General features: G+C 40.0%; 2 protein-coding genes across 2 annotated transcripts in view; one reads left to right on the top strand and one right to left on the bottom strand.

The window, feature by feature from the left end:
• NCF2 (neutrophil cytosolic factor 2) overlaps window positions 1-2,122 on the top strand; it is a 36,511-nt gene extending 34,389 nt beyond the window's left edge. Inside the window, exon 15 of the mRNA XM_011934211.1 lies at window positions 1,462-2,122. Coding sequence (XP_011789601.1) covers window positions 1,462-1,574 — 113 coding nt within the window. The 3' untranslated portion in view covers window positions 1,575-2,122. The remainder of the gene's footprint in view (window positions 1-1,461) is intronic.
• A 1,332-nt stretch (window positions 2,123-3,454) lies between these two features.
• SMG7 (SMG7 nonsense mediated mRNA decay factor) overlaps window positions 3,455-18,580 on the bottom strand; it is a 58,538-nt gene continuing 43,412 nt past the window's right edge. The window contains exons 14-24 of the mRNA XM_011934150.1: window positions 16,539-16,658; window positions 15,144-15,570; window positions 13,173-13,317; window positions 12,367-12,749; window positions 11,345-11,716; window positions 10,423-10,572; window positions 8,366-8,446; window positions 7,739-7,898; window positions 6,740-6,910; window positions 6,471-6,616; window positions 3,455-5,842 (exon numbers count right to left, since the gene is read on the bottom strand). Coding sequence (XP_011789540.1) covers window positions 5,729-5,842; window positions 6,471-6,616; window positions 6,740-6,910; window positions 7,739-7,898; window positions 8,366-8,446; window positions 10,423-10,572; window positions 11,345-11,716; window positions 12,367-12,749; window positions 13,173-13,317; window positions 15,144-15,570; window positions 16,539-16,658 — 2,269 coding nt within the window. The 3' untranslated portion in view covers window positions 3,455-5,728. The remainder of the gene's footprint in view (window positions 5,843-6,470; window positions 6,617-6,739; window positions 6,911-7,738; window positions 7,899-8,365; window positions 8,447-10,422; window positions 10,573-11,344; window positions 11,717-12,366; window positions 12,750-13,172; window positions 13,318-15,143; window positions 15,571-16,538; window positions 16,659-18,580) is intronic.

The raw sequence follows: 18,580 nt of genomic DNA, 5'->3' as shown, positions 1-18,580 counted from the left end.
TAATATAGAAGCAGACTGTTCCAACAAGAGAGAATGGTAACTCAGTGGGAAGAACTGGGTTGAACACCTCCCAGTGCCACTTTCTAGGTGCCTAAATCAACCAACCAGCTCAGTTGTCTGGAGTTTGGGAGAGGGAGCAGGAATAAAATGACAGAATACACTAAAACAACCTTTTGGGTAGATACGGAGAGAAGCCAGTGCACTTCTTACTATGACCTACCTGTACAAGTCTAAGTTGAGGAAGTACCCATATTGTAGTACTTCAATAGAAAACAGAATTCAGCACACAGTCAGGGTAGGACAGAGGGGAGTTCAATTGCATTCAAGTTATGAGATGGTCTCATCTGCAAAGTGTTTCTCAAACTCTAATGTGCATGTGAATCACCTGGGGATCTTCCTAAATGGATTCTGACTCTGGTTTGGGGTGGGGTCTGGGATTTTTCATTTCTAGTAAGTTTCCAGTCCACAACCTACCCTGTAAGTAGAAAGGATCAAGACAGTGATTTGCAGTTAGAATTACCTGAGGGAACTTTTGAAAAAAATGCTGTCCAGTCACACCACACATTAAAGCAAAATTTCTGGGGGCAGGATCCAGGCACCAGGGCCTTAATGTCTGATCTAGATGTACAAAGACAAACTTAACTGGCTGTGTGGTCAGGTAGGTGGGCTTTGGAGATTATACCTAAGTTGTCTGATTTTTACTGGCAGAATGGCTCTGAACAAACTATTCACCTCTCTGGGTCTTCTTCTCCTTAGCAAAATATGGATACTTACAAGTTATTATGAAGTCTGAATATATTTTTTAAGTACAACGCTTGCACTCTATCAAAGGCTCTGAGTAGGAAGCTATTAAAATCTTTATATTTTACAAACATGTACTAACCCATCACTAGCTCCAACTCAGCTGTTTAATGGAGTTCAGTGAAAAGAAGAAAGTTTACTAATGAACTTTCATTTTTAATATATTTAACCAATGGCATGTCCCTTTTCTGTAGTCAAAACAAAGATTCCCAACAAAGCACAGGTAAGGCACAGAGGCTCACCCCTATCACCACAGCACTTTGGGAGGCTGCGTTGGGTGGATCACTTGAGCTCAGCAGTCTGAGACCAGCCTGAGTGACAGTGAGACCCTGCCGAGGTTGGGGGTGGGGGAAGGATGGAAATTCTATTTACGAATTCGTTGTTCAATTTCTTTGACCTTACTTCTCTATCTGGTAACTTTTTGAAAAACATAATTTATCCTTCTGCATTTTGCTCCTTCATTATTATGTTAAGACAGATCAATAAGATGGTTAAACCCAGTGTTCACTCTCAAAACACTTTGCAATACTGTCTTTGCCCTGTTGATCACAATTAGGGGTGGGGAAGGGTGACCAATAAAAAATTGTGTGTGGAAGAGCCAGACAGGGTAATCTTCCTACAGTGGTTTTAGAAATCCATGTGTACTTTTCCTTTTTACAGTGAATGAAGAATGGCTGGAAGGGGAGTGCAAAGGGAAGGTGGGCATTTTCCCCAAAGTTTTCGTTGAAGAATGCACAACTACAGATTTGGAAAGCACTCGGAGAGAAGTCTAGGATGTTTCACAAACTACAAAGCTGAAGAAAATGAAGCCCTATTACCTGTTTGTAAGATTTAGCACCCTTCTGCTGTACACTGTACTGGGACATTACAGTTTGGAAGTGTTAACTATTCCCTGTTAAAATTTAACCTACTAGACGATGATGTGAGTACCCAGGATGATTTCCTGGGGCACAGCGGGTGAGGGGATGGGGACAGGTGAATGGAGGAGTTAGGGGAGAGGAGGAGCGGATGGAAGTGTCTGGAAAGGGCACCAGAGGGTCTTCCAGGTGCTGATCCTGTTTCTTGCTCTGAGAGCTGGCTACCCAGCTGCGTTCACACTGTAAACATTCATCAAGTTGTACATTTGATTGGCGTTACTTTTCTGTGTCATACCGCAATAAAAAAAAAAAAAAAACTATCTTACAAAAACAAGACACGAAGTCCAGGCCCAAGGACTAAGTACAAATATTCCTGTTTCTGAACCATTACTATAATTGACTCTTAAGGCTTGAAGTAACCTTATTCATGAAGCATATACAAATAAACTTGTTTTCTTTTTTCATTCCGTGTTGCTAAACAGAACCTAGACTGAGTTAGGGTCTCATGGAATACAACACTCAATTCCATAGAGAATTAATAGAATTACATACCTTTGTACATTATCAGAGAGGAACATGTGTTAAGAACTCAATACTGAATATATATCACCGACATTTAAGCGATGAAAAACAGTGGAGTTCATGAAGCCAGTTGGTAAGCAGTATCTTTGTTAGCTGACACTTGGTAATACAGTTATGCATTGCTTCACAATGGAGACATGATCTCAGAAACATGTTGTGCAAACATCACCTAGAGTGCACTTACACAAAACTAGATGGTATAGCCTACTACACAGATAGGTTACCAGGTATAGCCTACTACGCCTAGGCTACAAACCTGTACAGCATATTACTGTGTTGAATACTGCAGGCAACTATACCACAATGGGAGGTATCGGTGTATTTAAACATACAGAACGTCCGAAGGTCAGCAAAAATGTATTATAATCTTACGGGAGCATCATTGTATATGCAGTCCATTGTTGACCAAAATGTTGTTATATGGTAAATGACTGCATATACTATACTAATATACATAACAGAATGCTATGGATTTGGCTAAACCAATTGTCCAATTTTTCGGGACTAACTTGGGTGAAGGATTCTGTAACTGTTAGACCTTAAGGCCTGGCCTTAATTCCTCTCGCTACCCTCTTCTTCTTGTAGCCTATGTGCAGCTTTGCTAACAATTTTTCAAGTGTGTAGGCACTTGTGAAAAGCAGAATAAGGAAGTGAATTGCAGACTGAATCAACACGTAGGTGAAATGATAGTCGGTCAGGGTGAGCACACAGACATTACGGTTTGCTACAGCACTGGCTTCCAGCACACAGTTGGAAGACCCAGCAAGCTACCACTAGAAACTTTGGACACAACTCAAAGAAAAGAAACTCCAAAACTAAGAAGAGTAATTAATGTTGCTGCTAATCAGATTCAGTGAATTTTTACAGGCCAAAAGGATAAACTCTCTGAACTGCCTTAGTAACAGCTACAATAGGAATAAAAATGACGGGCTCTTAATTCCTTAACATAAGTCATTCTTTTATTAAATAAAATAATTTTGATAATCGATTTCTTACTACTCATGCCTTTCCATTATAATTAATTATAATTTCCATAATTCATTGGTCTGGAATGCTACTAAAAGCAAAAATAACCCTGAAAAATATTCAAGTTCTGACCATCTATGCCTTTCCCTGGATGACTTGTGAGTAGTTGAAATTCTTGCCTTTTAAGTTGGATTTTCTTCAATAGTTGTATCTTTTAGGACAGAAAAGAAACAATCAATACACAGATCTGGTTGGAGAGAACATGGTTTAATTAAAGGCAAAGCTGATTTTCAGCAGCTGCAGGTCTTGCACAGACAGACAAAAACAAAAAACAAAATCCAGAAAACAAAACAAAACAAAAAACCAGGAAAGAAAGTTTACTACACAAAACCAGTTTCTGATAAAGATTCTCCTCCCCCTCCTCATTACTCCACAGTGAGGATGATAAGGCGAGGAATCCCGCCCCAAGAGTCAGAAAACATTCCAAACACCAAATTCTCATGCAGAATGGGGCTTTAGATGGGAGCTGGGTATTACTGGGAGTGAGATGGTAAACCTGGTTAGCTTGTCTAGGGCGCAAGAATCAGTGACAGTTCAAACACTGGAATGTTGCAGCTGCCTGAATGCAGAGCTCAAACACACAAACTGGGTAAAGGTAGTAGGAACAAGGCTTCGGAAGAGGAGAGAAAGATGGACACAGGGAAGGGGCTGAAGAGAAGCACAAAAGGTTTCATATTGCCATTGGGTGAGGGGCTTCACCTTTTCAGACCTTTCAAAAAAACAAAACAAAACCCAAACACCATGTCAAACTAAAAGAGCAATAATGTAAGCATACTGGAGGGGCGGGGTGGGGGGACTCCAACCACTCTCTCTGAAGAGCAATGAGCATTATCTCACCCCTTTTCATTGCTGGGGTTGCCCAGACTCCAGTGACAACTGGGGCTCCTGGATGTGCTTTGCTCTACAGCTGTGTTCCAGCTCTTAAGTTCCACACTAACCCCATACACTCATACACACAACCCCTCCCCTCTGGGACAGCAGATGGGCATGTGTGTGTACACAAACACACAAACGAGAGACTTCCCAGAAAATAAACCCTACCACTAGCACAGCAATTGAACATTTAGATTGTTCTCATAATTTCCCCTTAAAATATTACTTTTCCAGGAAATGCCTAACAGAAATGCTGTCCTTCTGTTTCTACGCAAGCACTTTTTCAGTCCTCTTTCCTCCTAATAAATATCAAATAAGAGTTTATTTTCCTTTCTTTCACCTTTTCCAAAATGGACGACGTTGTGTTTTCTTCTGTGCGTGACGTGCACATGTCCGTGTTGCCTTGAATTTCACTCTGAAAGTGGAGGCTGGGAGACTGCAGCTGGGCAGGGGCCTGGGCCCTCTGTGGGCTATGCAGATACTGCCGCATCCTTCCTCTTCAGACTGTCTTTTGGGCCCCAACTGCTGGACCCCATGCTGTTGCTTCTTGGGGAGATGTGATGTTGTACACATTAGGAATAAAAACAATTACTAGCATACAGCATCGGGTAAAAAAGGGATGGAGGTGGGGCAGGAGGGTGGGAAGTAGAAGGGGGGCACAAAAACCAACCAAACAAAAAATAACCACACTGAAAGCTTCTACCTATTTGAATGTTCCAGGCTGTGAATGGACTAGCCTGCCTTCTGCGAGACTGCTTGCTGTGCGACTGTAAAATGTACAGGAATCCAAAACGTAATTTGAAATCCTACAGCAGTCACCTGCTAGTCCAGTCCAGCACCACCACCCACACTGCATCCTCGATTGGGGCTCGAGCACCTACAGAGTGAAGGGCATTTCCTGCTGGAGTCTCCTGGCCAGAGGAGGGCCTACCAGAGCCTTCTGAGAGGCCTTGAACTCTCCCTTAGGGAACATTTCCACTGGCTGAAGAGGTCGGTTCCCCATCCTGTCACCACCAACCTCTCACAGGAGCAGTGAACGGGGCTTTCCTTGCTACACACTGACTAGAAGCACACCTGTGTATGGAAGAATTCAGTGTGATATTTTACTACTGAGAGTAATAATAATAAAAGATGTTTAAGAATAATTTCAACTACATTCTCAGTCAGCAAAGCGATCATTAATGGATTCCTATTTTATTCCCCAAAGAGGGAAAAAGGACTGAGAAGTTCCCATTGGCTTCTCCCATCTGCCTTCCCTTCTCAGCTTTCACTTCCCATGTGGCTGGGGACATGCACGATGGAGAAGGTGAGAGGCGGTGATACCAAGTAACTGAGTGAGATAAACAGCAGTTCCTCTCTCTCTCCCTCCGGAAGGCCCCGGGGGGACGGAGAGTTCCTGATGGATTTTTCTTTTTGTTGCACTGCGAACATTTCGTGCACACTCAGCGGGCTGGTGGAATACTTACACCCTCTTGACAGCAAGAAACAGAAAAGAGGGCTGCCACCTGCAGGGGACTGTGTGGGCCAGTCCTGCAAACCCAACATGCCATGGTTTATGGAGCCTTCATTCCCAAGTTGCCACTTTGGCCTCAGTGTGGAGGGTTCATGGTGCCTTGTCCCCGTTGCTGTTTCTGCTTCTGCTGCATTAACAGCTGCTCCAGAGCGGAAGGTCCAGGATGCATCATGGAACTGGACCAGATAGACTGAAAAACAGTCCAGATCTTGTCAGCAGAGGTCAAATGCCCAGTTGTCTGAAAGGGATTTGTTTTTCAATCCCAGCCAAATATAAAAGCATACATATGGCCCCAAAACCAAACCCCACTCCCCACAAAAATCCAGCTATTAGAAAAAGTCATTATAAGATTCTTAAAGCTAGTTAGTTTCCATTAAGACTGTTTTAAACAAGAAGTGAAATCACATTTTATGTCAAGTCTTTTTACTGAAACTCAGCTGTATGTGGTACCACACAGGGCATTTACTATAAAAGTTTTAGGCAAATAAAACATTTCTAAAATTAGATACTCTTATTTTGTCAGAAAAGGCTTAAATCAAACATTCCAAAATGAATCAGAATTTCCTTAACCTTAGAACGAAACTAAAACCTTTGTTTTTGTCCTCCTGAAGATACTGCTTTACCACTAGTGATTTCAGGAATTAAAAATTATCACTCAAGAATCTTGTAAGGCAGACCATGTTTCTAGAACTTTGTTATACATGTGCTATGTATCAGTCAACTGCAAGGGCCTGAGAATTCTAGCTATTTATGTGAATGAAAGCAGAGACATCTTTGCTGTAATAATCTTGCGGTTCTTGTTCCTGAAACCTACTCACCTTTAGGCTTTCCATGAGGACAGCAGAGGAATCCTCCATGGAGGGGCCATGGCCTGTCCAGGTGGCACTCGGAGTGCTGGCCTGATGCCAACTGCTCTCAGAGGATGACGTCGCTGAGAGATAATCAATGCCAAACCCACCCATGGCTAAGGGATGAAAAGAGGTAAGAAAAATTCAAGAAGATGTTCTATCACTACCAATTGCCAGACCCCAGGGAAGGCTAGAGTAAATTCTTTCAGTTTTGCTAGACAATGAAATGTAGATCTCACCTGGCTTATCAGTTTTCCACCGGTCTGCAGTCCTTCTATCCCTGTTATCTGGAGTCCCAATGGGTCCAAAATTGGAGAATGGAACAGAATTATGGTTGTGTGTTGGAGGAGAACTGGGCAGGCTGCTTGGGTTAGAGGAATGAGGAGACTGGCTGGCTGGTGTTGAATGATCTATTAAATAATAGTAACACAGGATATAGTAAATCATTGTTTCATAAACATACAAAGAACTACAGGTTCCTATAGATCTGATCACTAAAATTCTAACAATAACCACAGGGCTTTGAAGGAAAGGGAAACTAAAGGCTCCAAAGAGATCTGCTAGATGCACTAATTTGCCCTGCCACACATATCTAAGGCATATTCTTTGCCTTAAAAAAGCAAAACAAAACAGTAGGCAATTTTTGTCAACTGAATGAATGCACTATTCTGGCACGACTATTTCAGATACATATTTATTGGTCTTATGTATCAGAAAGAATTTGCTAACCTTAAGAATTACTATTTAGTCAGATTCTATTATAAGTTAAAAATCTCAATTTTAAAAAGTGTGGAGCTGGGCACAGTGGTGTGCACCTGTAGTCCCAGCTACTTGGGAGGCTGAGATGGAAGGACTGCTTGAGCCCAGGAGTTTGAGTCTAGAATGGGCAACACAGCAAGATGCTGTCTCAAAAAAAAAAAAAAAAAGAAGAGTGCAATTTTTCTGCAAAAAATGAACACCTACAAATAAAACTAAAAAACAGCTGGGAACCTAAGACAGAACTTCTATTTTCTCCCTTACATCTCTGCTGGCTACTGAGGATGTAAAAAGCTTTGTCAGTAGCATTTAATACATAAACTGGCTTTTTTCTATTTCCTTTCAGAAGTTACAAAAACAAAGAAACAAAAAAACAAAAAACCCAACAACTGATATATTTACAACTACAGAATCTCACTATCCCTTAATCAAACTGAGTGTACAGGAAATGCAAGGTCTGTAATTTAAAGAGTAGTTAATACCTGAACTGGCAGGAAGTGATGGAGACCACGGAGTCCCTTCAAAAAGGGAATACAGAGATGTTTCCTGGGGGGCCATTGAAGGATTGAGTTCTGCTTTGGAGCTGGATGTCAGGTTTTTCCCATATACCTCATTGAACATACTATTATTTGGGTATCTTTCCTGAAAGACATGACGGTGAAGTTATAAATTCACTCCAAGGAAAGAGATTTGAGAAAATCCAGTGGCTCGTTCATGGATGCTGGGTACACCTTAAGCTTTTCTTAGGAAGAGAAATTTTGAAGGCTTTTATTTCTTTCTGTTTCAATTTTCCAGTCAAATTAATTTTCCTCTTTGCTTTCTCTCACCCTTAAATTTGCTCTATGTAAATTATCCAGGTTGAAAATGTGAATAATTTGGCTCAACAACAGAGCCCTAAGGGTTTCAATATTAATGAGAAGTTAAAGGGTTTTAATTCATGATGTACAAGTCACTAGTATGCCTCAATCAGAGACAAGGGGGATAACATCAAATATCTGGAATACACTAATATATGGAAAATAAAGAAAAAACATACTGAAACAGTATGAGAAAGACACTGATCAGCTGACACTAAAAGCACACAGCAGGATTCTTCACTGTTCACCTACCTGATTGAGAGAGAATCCGGTGAGGGACAGGAAAGAGGATGAATGTGACATGAGCTCTGAGGGCTTCTCCAATAAGGATTTCTTCACAGTCCCAGAAAAAAAGGTAATTAAGTTATACCTTCCATTTTCTTAATATTAATCTTACCATACTATGGTATGGAACCAAAGCAAAAGCATGCCTGTATTCGTCCACTGAGTACAATTTGAGGCTCAGAAGACGTGAATTCAAATCTGTTAATACCAAGACACCGCCTAAGTGCCAGTTGCCACAGGTGAGTAGCATCCTCCTTTTAGATCAAATCTAGTCAGAGATTCTATTCTGGCAGGGACCAGCGACCCTGGTAAACAGCACTCTGAGTGTTTATGAGGCGTGGACCTCAGGAATCCCCCTGTCAACAGTTGCACTTAAAATAATCTCAAAACAAAATGCTGAACTGTTCCAACACTGTTCCTCTCCACCCCACAATTTTTAAAACATTAACATTAGTGACTTTTAAAAAGCCTTTCAAATATTTGACAAATGTCTTTGTTAATACGCTTCTTTAGCAGCTCTATTTGCAGTATATAGTAAAATAGTTGCTAAAAGTCAAGTTTACATTTATTAATGGCCCTAGCAAAGTTATTAGGAGAAACAAAGCTGAATCTCTAATGCTGTCACTGAATAGCTGGCTAACAAAACATTACTAAATACCTACGACAAGAGAAGCACTTTGACATACGTTGTATCACTAATGTTAAATATAGGAAGGGTTATAGTCAAGGATTTTTTATTGTTTTTTAAACACAAAAAAACAAAAAACAAAACAAAACAAAACCCCTGAAGATACTCCCACTTGTTCTACCATCAGCTCCATTTCCAATGAAAGGAACACTAACGAAACAAGAACTAAGGGATTAGGAAACAAGTGGACACAGAAGCACTACTCTCAGTCCTTCAAGCCACTCCAGCATAAAAGCAGCAAGAAAGGCAAACACGTAGAGGTAACAGTATAGCAGCTGGGCTTCCACAATCCCTGTGCACTCAGTCATGGCACTACTACCATTGAAGTCTCCAGGGGGTCTTTTATTGCTCTTATTTCATAACTTGGTATGGGGCCCCTACTGCTACCCCCAGGCAAATTCTTAACGGAACTTCAAGTGCCAGGGATGGCAGCAATGTCATGAAAGGTGTTAAGGTTTTATTTCTCTTGACACTAAAATTAATGTATTTTAATTTTACGAATGTGTGCTTGCCCTGTGTTTATGAGAAAGCAAGAAAGTAAAATTCACTATCTTTTAATGTTTTATTAAGTTGCAATAGAGGGGGAAAAGCCTCATAGCATCCATCTTTCTTTCCATCTTTTATACTCCCCACTCACAGTAAAATATAATATGAACACTGACAAGCACACAGAATGATGTTCTTTGAAATGCATGATGTTCTCAGATTTTATTTTATGTGATTCTAGTTATTTATTTTGATATTTACTCATTTATGACATTCTGACAATGTTTATAAGTAGAATCCTCTTCATTTTCACTCATTCTGTTTATGAATCCAACTTTGAATTTAGATGAGGGCTCCTTCTGCATTTAGTTAACCAAACAAAAAAGAGCCATATACTATTCAATAATGTCAGTTAAAAAAAAAAAAATCGAGAACATATTTCCTTTCATATTTTGGCTACATATGAGAAACAAATCTCACTGTTCCTAAGCAAGATTAAATGACACTTAAAATTTCTGGGTCCAGATGGAAGTGTCACCTGTAAAGTGAGTTAATTTGTCACCATCACACCCTGTGTGTTACCAGCTCTGCAGAATGTTTTCTGGATAACACATAAAACCAAGGTATGTCTCTATGATTTGGGAGAAATATAAAGTCAGAAATGCTTTGTTATATCCTACTACCATCTTAAGGTTGGTTTAGGGAATTAGAAAATATGTTTTACAGTTCTGAAAAGGACAGCAAAAGGACAGCCCCAGGAAGACAAGAAATCACCTAATCTGTGTACTACAATATCTCAGAAAAGCAGCTGGGAGTTAGAGCAAGAAGCAGAATTATGTCAAATACATACAAAAAGGCTTCGTCCAGGAAGAGAGGCGAGAGGCCCCAGCAGAGCCGGGTAAAGATCAGGAGGGTTAGAAAAAATCAGCTCTTCCTCTTCCTCCAAGGCAGCCAGACTCTTTAACAGGTCCGGAGGAAGCAGAGGGGAGCTCTTGGGGTCCTAGTGACAGAAAGGATCACAGTGAGATCCAATAAGGGATAACAAAAGCATAAAGGAATAGTAGTATGATTAGGTGGAAGAAGATAACTAAAGTCAAGGGGATAGTGAGATAGATGGTATTAGGAAAAGAGAAAAAAGGCTCTCAAATGCAAAGGCAAAGCAACACAAGGACAATATTGGAGAAAGTTCAAGACAATAGAAAAACAAAAATACTGACAGAGCAGAACTCAAAAGGTGAACGTGGCAACTAGTTAAGTAAAACAATGCTATGGAGCAAAATAATTAGCATCTCTTGTGCTAAGAAAGAAAGAAACAGATCTTTTAAAAAGTTACTAACATTCACCTGCTTCTCATGAATAAAAAAGGCAAAGAAAGGGACCTCCACTGTCCAAGATAACTGGTTAACTTTGTTCCTCTCAGAGAGCAATTTATTTAAGTATCAGTAAACCTATTTTTAAACTTAGATGATTTAGCCCAACTGAGAGGAGTGCTTTGTCTCAGAATTCTCTAACACGCTGTTTTAGAGACTTCTGTACATGGTTTCTTTGCCAGACCATTAGAGTTCTGAATCAGTTACAGAATTCTTCAGCTTCCAAACTAAAACATACTGTGCAACTTTGAGGAGGAAACCAAGAGCTACACCAATACTCGGTGGCATTCTATGGTACTAAAGAATAAGAATGGCCTCTTTATAAGATCCATTTGAGATATTCAAAAGATAGTCAACCCCAACCTATCTCCAAAATGCCCGGTGATAGGAAAGAACACACACCTCAAATGGCATCCTGGGTACAGGATCCTGCTCTGGACGGAAGACTCCTGGTGACCGTTTGCCCCTGCGGTCTATATTTGCTTGCTGTGCCATTACAGATCTGTTATCAGCCATGCTGTAGGAAGAATCCCAGTAGAATTCTGGGACCTTGACTTCTGAGGGATTATGGTTATATGGCTCCATGGGAAAAGGCTTCATTTTTTTTTCTAGAGGCTGCTGCTGCATTACAGGAGGTTGCAATGACGGCTCAAACAGTTTTATGGGGTCTTGGGTCTGAAGGTAGTAGGGCTGTTTCACAGGCATAATTTTCCCTAATGGGCCTTGAACCTGAGGGGGATTCCACAGCTGTTTGGAGGCATCTGCCTGTTGATACTAAAAAAGAGATGCCTGTCATCAAGGTGAGGAGAAAATGCAATATTACTTATAATGAATGCTAAAGAATCACAGAATGAACTTGAGGTGTTTTCCAACCAACAAAACTCTAGGCAAGGCAGCAGTTTCCTTTACCATTTGGGCTTTTCAATACACGGAGTTTTTTGGGAACATATTACGGGCACCACACTCATATTTTCTTTTAATTCAACTATTTAAGAGGGTTATTGAATGAATGAATATATTTGCATAAGAGTGTTTCTTTCCCCTTTCTGCTTCAAGTGCTGTGCTTCAAATGATAACATTTAAGATTGGTGTCACATCTGTCTTAGTACCTCATCAAGACTGTGATTCTATTTCCCTAGTAGTTTATGTTCCTATAGAATTATTTGCAGAAAATCCATTTTCAATAAAATAGACACTTTGTAGCAGCCAAGAATGGTAGTTAAGATCTAGTATTATATGCTTTACAAAAGTAAGGAAAACATTTGAACTTTCATAAACAGTAGAGACAATACTTTTGCCTTCTCATAATCACTACAAATCTAAACAAGAAGTATATCAAAGTTTAATCAGCATTTCTAACACTGAATCTTTCAGCATTTCCCTTTATTTCATTCTGCTGGACAGTACACACAACTGTAACTTACCTGCTGGAATCCAGAGTGGTGAGGCGGGCTTTTCCCCAAAGCCGGCACAGCTTTTGTAGGGGACTGTTGTTGCTGAGTTAGAGCTTGAACCTGCAACTGGCTTGTAGACTGTGCTGTTGGCTGAGCTGGTAAAGATGTAAGGGGTTGCTGGGAAGGTGGCTGTGATTGTTGAGGTCCCTGGTTCATTGGCCCTGGTCCAGAGGGCCGTTGCTGGCTGTAAGGAATGTGGGACTGTTTCCCAGCTTGCACCTGGTTTCCTGCTGGAGAGTGAGCTGTAGGCTGAAGAAAGGTTCCTGGGACAGAAACACCAGCTGGGAAGGTGTAACCTGAGCCCATAGAAAATGCCACAGGAGGGGGGATAACATATGTTGGTGGTGGAAACCCTTCAAAACAGAAGAACACAGATTTACTTCTGAAGAAACAGCAAAAATTTCATTTTTTTTAAAACAGGTAAGTAAAGGGAGTCCTCTAACACATCATAAAAGAGATCAGTCATGTTGTCAATCTTTAACTTGATTTGAAGAATTAAAAATAGACTATTGACACTTTTCCTCTATCCACTGAAGTAATCAGTGTTCTGTAAGTAGCTTCTGTGTTCAGTGATAGGATTTCCTTCATAATAACAAACATGCACTTGCATGTACATTATACAGAAACATTTCAAAACTAATTTTGTAAGCATTAGGGAAAATAGAACTTTCTTTGAGTTAGTAACATTACTCCAACAGAATACACATTTCTCAGTGAGTGAACAGAAATTCTTGCACAGAAAAGATTAAGTAGAAGACATTATAAAACATATTTACCTGGCCTGCTGGGAAGAGGAGGGAAGGCTCCAGGGTGATGAATGGGGATGAACTGGGAGTTACTTGCTTGAGTTGGGGTTTGAGTTACAGGTGTTTTTCTGGCTTCAGACACTGGAGTCTTTCTTAGTTCTGTCTGGGATTTTACCTGTGACCAAGAGAAGCAAAACTATAATAAACTGAAACTCAAATGTGTCAGAAAAAAGACCCTACTCTTAAGAAAGTATTTAAAACCTCATTAGATCAAAAAGGACATGCTGAAGATATTTAAATTCACCTAAGTTAAAAATGGAATATCAAAGCAAATTATTTAATAGCCAATAAAAGATAATTTTACTATCTTAGTTTTACTAATTATTTTGCTTTCCCATGATCACAAAAATCCAAATATGTAAAGGACCTTAGAGTCCATTTGTTTTACAAATGAGATGCCTGATGCTAACAAGCTGAAAAAAACTTGTCTATGATTTTAAGTTGCTTGTTCTGGGGCCCAGGGTTCTCTATACTCTAATTCATTAAACAGCATACATGAATTATGAACTAATAATGACCGTTAATCCATAGGTGAATTATTTTGGCCCTCAGTTTAATTTCATCTGGGTAGCCATATGTGTACAGTCAGGCATCCACCTTCCATTCTGCAACTTTACCACCCTTCAGAATAAATAAGGATTATTTTCAGCAGTAAGGAACAGGCCCTGAGATCCTATAGATGGAGCCAGAGAGTAGATGTCATATGCACTGCTCAAAGTTGAGCAAAATCAGGGAAAATTATTAGCATTTATAGAAAACTCAGGACGAGGTACAGAGTGTGGTGATATGTTGACTCTTTCTTTCTTTAATCATTTATGGCTGATTTGAGATGGATGAGAAACCAAAAAAGGAGATTCTATTTTCAGTCGGACCTTATTGGGAGCAGTTAAGAGAATGGAGGCAGGGTAAGCAGAAAATGCTGGACTCATTATCCCTAAAACTCTGATCCTTTGGCTTTCTAGTTCATTTTTTTCCCCTTGCCTTTCCCTTGCATCTCTCTCTCCCCCATGTCTTAATTTCTACGTTGTCTTTTGTTTCTCTCCCTGATATAATCTTAAAATGGAACTATTATTTTCTTTTCTTTCTCAAAAAAAATTAGAGAAATACATCAAAGGTACTACTTATTTGTAAGCAGCCTTCAACAATGTAAACTTTCTCATGCAAACACATACATTTGCTAAAATGTGTTAACAATTCACATGGCCACTTAAGTATTTATTCAAACATTAATAGTCTCAATAAAACCATCACAGAATAAAGGCCCTTTGCTGTTTATATGAAATCATCTTATCTATTTGGAAAAATATTTTAATAAAAAGAAAGTCACAAGTAACTGAGCATTGCTTATCTTTTCCCAGCAAGAAACCTGGGTTCTTCCTTTATAAATTCCCAGGATCCAGGATAAGATTAAAGTGATATTAATATCACTAGCTGGGACAAGTATAATTGTCAAGAAAAAAAGCCTCATATTTTTCCAAGAAGAAAATACATATATACGTGTGTATATATATTACGGTGAATCTTAAAAAAAAAAAAAACAAAAAACCTCACATAAGCCTTAATATACTTTTGGTTCTAGTGGATCTACAGAAGACCCCAAATCTCCACTACAGCATTGACAAATGGTAGTTATTATCTTCCAAATAAAATATAATCCTGTGTGAAACTGACGACTCTGCAACTAATCCTTTCAAACTGCTTAAACTGGAGAGGATTGACAAAAGTGTCAAATCAGGTTGAGATTTTTTTTTTTCACTCACAATTCCCAAGAATTGATAAAATGACCATCTATCACAGCTCTTTATATTATCTTACTATGCATTTAAATAATGCATTTAAACTTCCAGGACAGCCAATTCTCATGGCTTTAGAACAAAACGAAAAATCTTGCCTTTTTTGTGAGCCTTCCTCTACCTGCTTTATAGTTCAAATACAGCTTACCTGCACTGCCACATTCTGCTTTCCTGTTTCCTGTAACTTTTCTAAGGTGCATTTCTTGGTTTCAGTTTTCCTCTTGTTGTTGTCCTTCTTTCCATCATTCTTAGTTACAGTTATTCCTTTGCTATAGTCCCTTCTCACCTCTTTGGGAGGAAAACTTCTTCCTTGGTCTCTGTTCACTTCTCGTGGCTTAATGTTTTCTTTGAAGGTAACCACTGGCTTCTCTCCTGTGTCACAGTTGTTGCTTAAATTTCGGCTTGTAGATAGCACTGATTTTAGCCCTGGGCTCCCATCTGCAGCCAGCGACTCTATCACAGATGTTTCTTGCAGAATGAGATTCTCTTTGGCTTCACTGGGGTCTTCCAGTATTAATTCTGGGATTTCTGTGATAAACAACAATTTCCCTACCTCATTTTCACACTGAATCAGCCTAAAAAAGCAAAAATAAATCCATATATGAAAAACATTAACTTAAAAAATAACAACTGAATTGTGTGTGGATCCAAGTCAATATATTCCTAGCACTAATAACCACGGAAACAGCCGGATATAACAATGTGGATTCAGGTAACACAAAAAGTAGTTATGTAGAAACCGAGGTTCTCATTATCACACTTAACATCGTCACAACGTATCCCTCCCTCTGCTCTTTCAACGTTTGCTAGAACTTACATTTTCTGAGCATGCTTCAAGTGCAAGACACTAGTCTAGGGCCCTTGATATGTCTTATAAGGTAGCTATATATAATTCCTATTTTATAGATGTGAAAGTTGAAGCTCGGAGGTGTTTAAGTTCATTCAAACATGCAAGCATTTAAGTACCTACTGTATGACAGAAACTTGAATACAAAATTGAGTAAGCAGTTACTGACTTTCGAAAGGTTATAATCTACTGGGGAGATCCCAAGGACACCCACTTGAGAAGCTGTGGAACTAGAAATGGGACTCAAACTAATCGAATGACAAAACCTGTGTTCCTTCCCCTACACTAACGACCACGTCTGCTTTGTACTGAACTGGCTACTGGCACCATCTTAGTCTGTCCTGCCTGAAACTGACCACCATGCCCAGGCCAATACAAATTACCATGACTGTGGAAGTACAATTCAGTTATAGATTTACAGACATATTTATAAATTAGAGCAGAAACTCATGATAAACAAAAAAGACAACCAAGTTCTTCATAATACACAATAAGGAGAACAGAGATTCTAAATAAAGATATACTTATTCACTAGGGTTATAATTAGATGTTGTGCTACCAATATGTCAACTTAAGAGTTCATGATCGACAATATTTATACCAAAGTCTAAAATACGTAACTTGTGAGATGTGTGTATGTGTGTTTATCTAAAAAGGTGGTTAAAAAGGGGCAGACCAGAAGCTCCATGGACATACCTTGGCTGATTATCAGCAATCCATTTGCCTATAGCAATCAAGCGCTGCTGTCGTAATCGTCGTTGCTGGCCTTCTTTGTCTCCTGTAATACCCTGGTGACCTTTGGAAAAATCCAAGTTCCTAAAATTGACACAAACAAGTTATGAGAATATTAAATTGCTAAAGATATTTTCCAGGCAACCAAGTTCACCTGATTAACTGTAATGGCTTCAGATTATTTTCCATATAGGTGAGCTACTTGAGGTAATCAACTGCACTTATTAGAATTTATACTCCCAGAGATTTTTACAAACTATGAAATAAAGCAGAAAAGAAAATATACAAATTCATTACATTAATGTAGTATTTTTACGCACATTTCACTTTCTAGTTGGGGAGCTCAAATAAACCACAACTTTGTATTAGAAAAGATTCTTTTATCATTTTAAGAATAAAGTTTTATAAACACTTATCTTGCATGCTAAGTAATTTGCTTGAAATGACCACGGCAATGCTAAGAGTCTCTGAGGTACCTATTCCAATAAATAATATTAATCTATCCACTTTACGGCAGACCCTTCTAAATCAGAAAAATGCATAAATATCATAAAGCATATAGAGTAACTCATTGATATCAGAAGGGTAAACCAACCTGAGAAAATAAAGCTTTTTCAGATTTCTCATTAAACTTTTTTTTTTAAAGAAGATTTAAGAATTGCCAGGCACAAGGCTAGATGCTGAGGACACAAAGATAAATAAGAGTCCCTACCTTTGGGAATAAATAATTATGATTCAATCTGATAAACATCATAATAAGAACTATGCAAAGAGTAAGTGAATACAGTAAAAGGAGGATGAGTTCCTTCTGAGAGGCTCTGAAAGGTTTCCCAGAGTGATAGCTGAGCTGGACCTTGACAGGTATGGCTAAGTGCTTACCAGGCTGGTGATGGAAGGGCAGTAGAGGAGAAGGAAATGTTCTAGGCACAACGTGAACAAAGGTGTGGAGGAATAAAAATAGGGAGCTATTCAAATATAGCACATAGTGTATAGAGTTTGTAAATATTGGGGGAAGTGACAGAAAATAAGGCTGAACAACTAAGAGCTGGATAGTGCTGGAACTTGAGCATCAAGCTAAAAGAGACAGTGGAGCAATCGGGAATGGGTAAATAAAAATATCAGTCAGAGTGTGGGGTGGGGGCACGCCCAAGATGGCCGAATAGGAAGAACTCCAGCCTCCAGCTCCCAGTGTGAGCGACACAGAAGACGGGTGATTTCTGCATTTTCAACTGAGGTACCGGGTTCATCTAACTGCAGCACGTCGGACAGTTGGCGCTGGTCCGCGGGTGCAGCCCAACCAGTGAGAGCTGAAGCAGGGCGAGGCATCGCCTCACCTGGGAAGCGCAAGGGGGAAGGGAATTCCTTTTCCTAGCCAAAGGAAAGTGAGACACACAACACCTGGAAAATCGGGTAATTCCCACCCTAATACTGCACTTTACCAAGGGTCTTAGCAAACAGCACACCAGGAGATTATATCCCACACCTGGCCCGGAGGGTCCCATGCCCATGGAGCGTCCCTCACTGCTAGCACAGCAGTCTGAGATCTAACTGCAAGGCGGCAGTGAGGCTGGGGTAGGGGTGCCCGCCATTGCTGGGGCTTAAGTAGGTAAACAAAGGCGCCTGGAAGTTCAAATTGGGTGGAGCCCACCACAGCTCAAGGAAGCCGACTTACCTCTGTAGACTCCTCCTCTGGGGACAGGTCATAGCTAAACAAAAAACAGCAGAAACCTCGGCAGAGGTAAACGCCCCTGTCTGACAGCTTTCAAGAGAGCAGTGGATCTCCCAGCACGGAGGCTGAGATCTGAGAACGGACAGACTGCCTGATCAAGTGGGTCCCTGACCCCTGAGACGCCTAACTGGGAGACATCCCCCACTAGGTGCAGATCAACACCTCATACCTCACACAGCTGGGTACACCCCTGAGATGAAGCTTCCAGAGCAAGAATCAGACAACAACACTCGCTGTTCAGCAATATTCTATCTTCTGCAGCCTCCGCTGCTGATAC

This window comes from Colobus angolensis, unplaced genomic scaffold (assembly GCF_000951035.1).
Source record: "Colobus angolensis palliatus isolate OR3802 unplaced genomic scaffold, Cang.pa_1.0 Scaffold132, whole genome shotgun sequence".
Taxonomy (NCBI): Eukaryota; Metazoa; Chordata; class Mammalia; order Primates; family Cercopithecidae; genus Colobus; species Colobus angolensis.
Note: the sequence above shows the minus strand (reverse complement) of the source record. Positions and strands in the feature narration are given on the sequence as shown.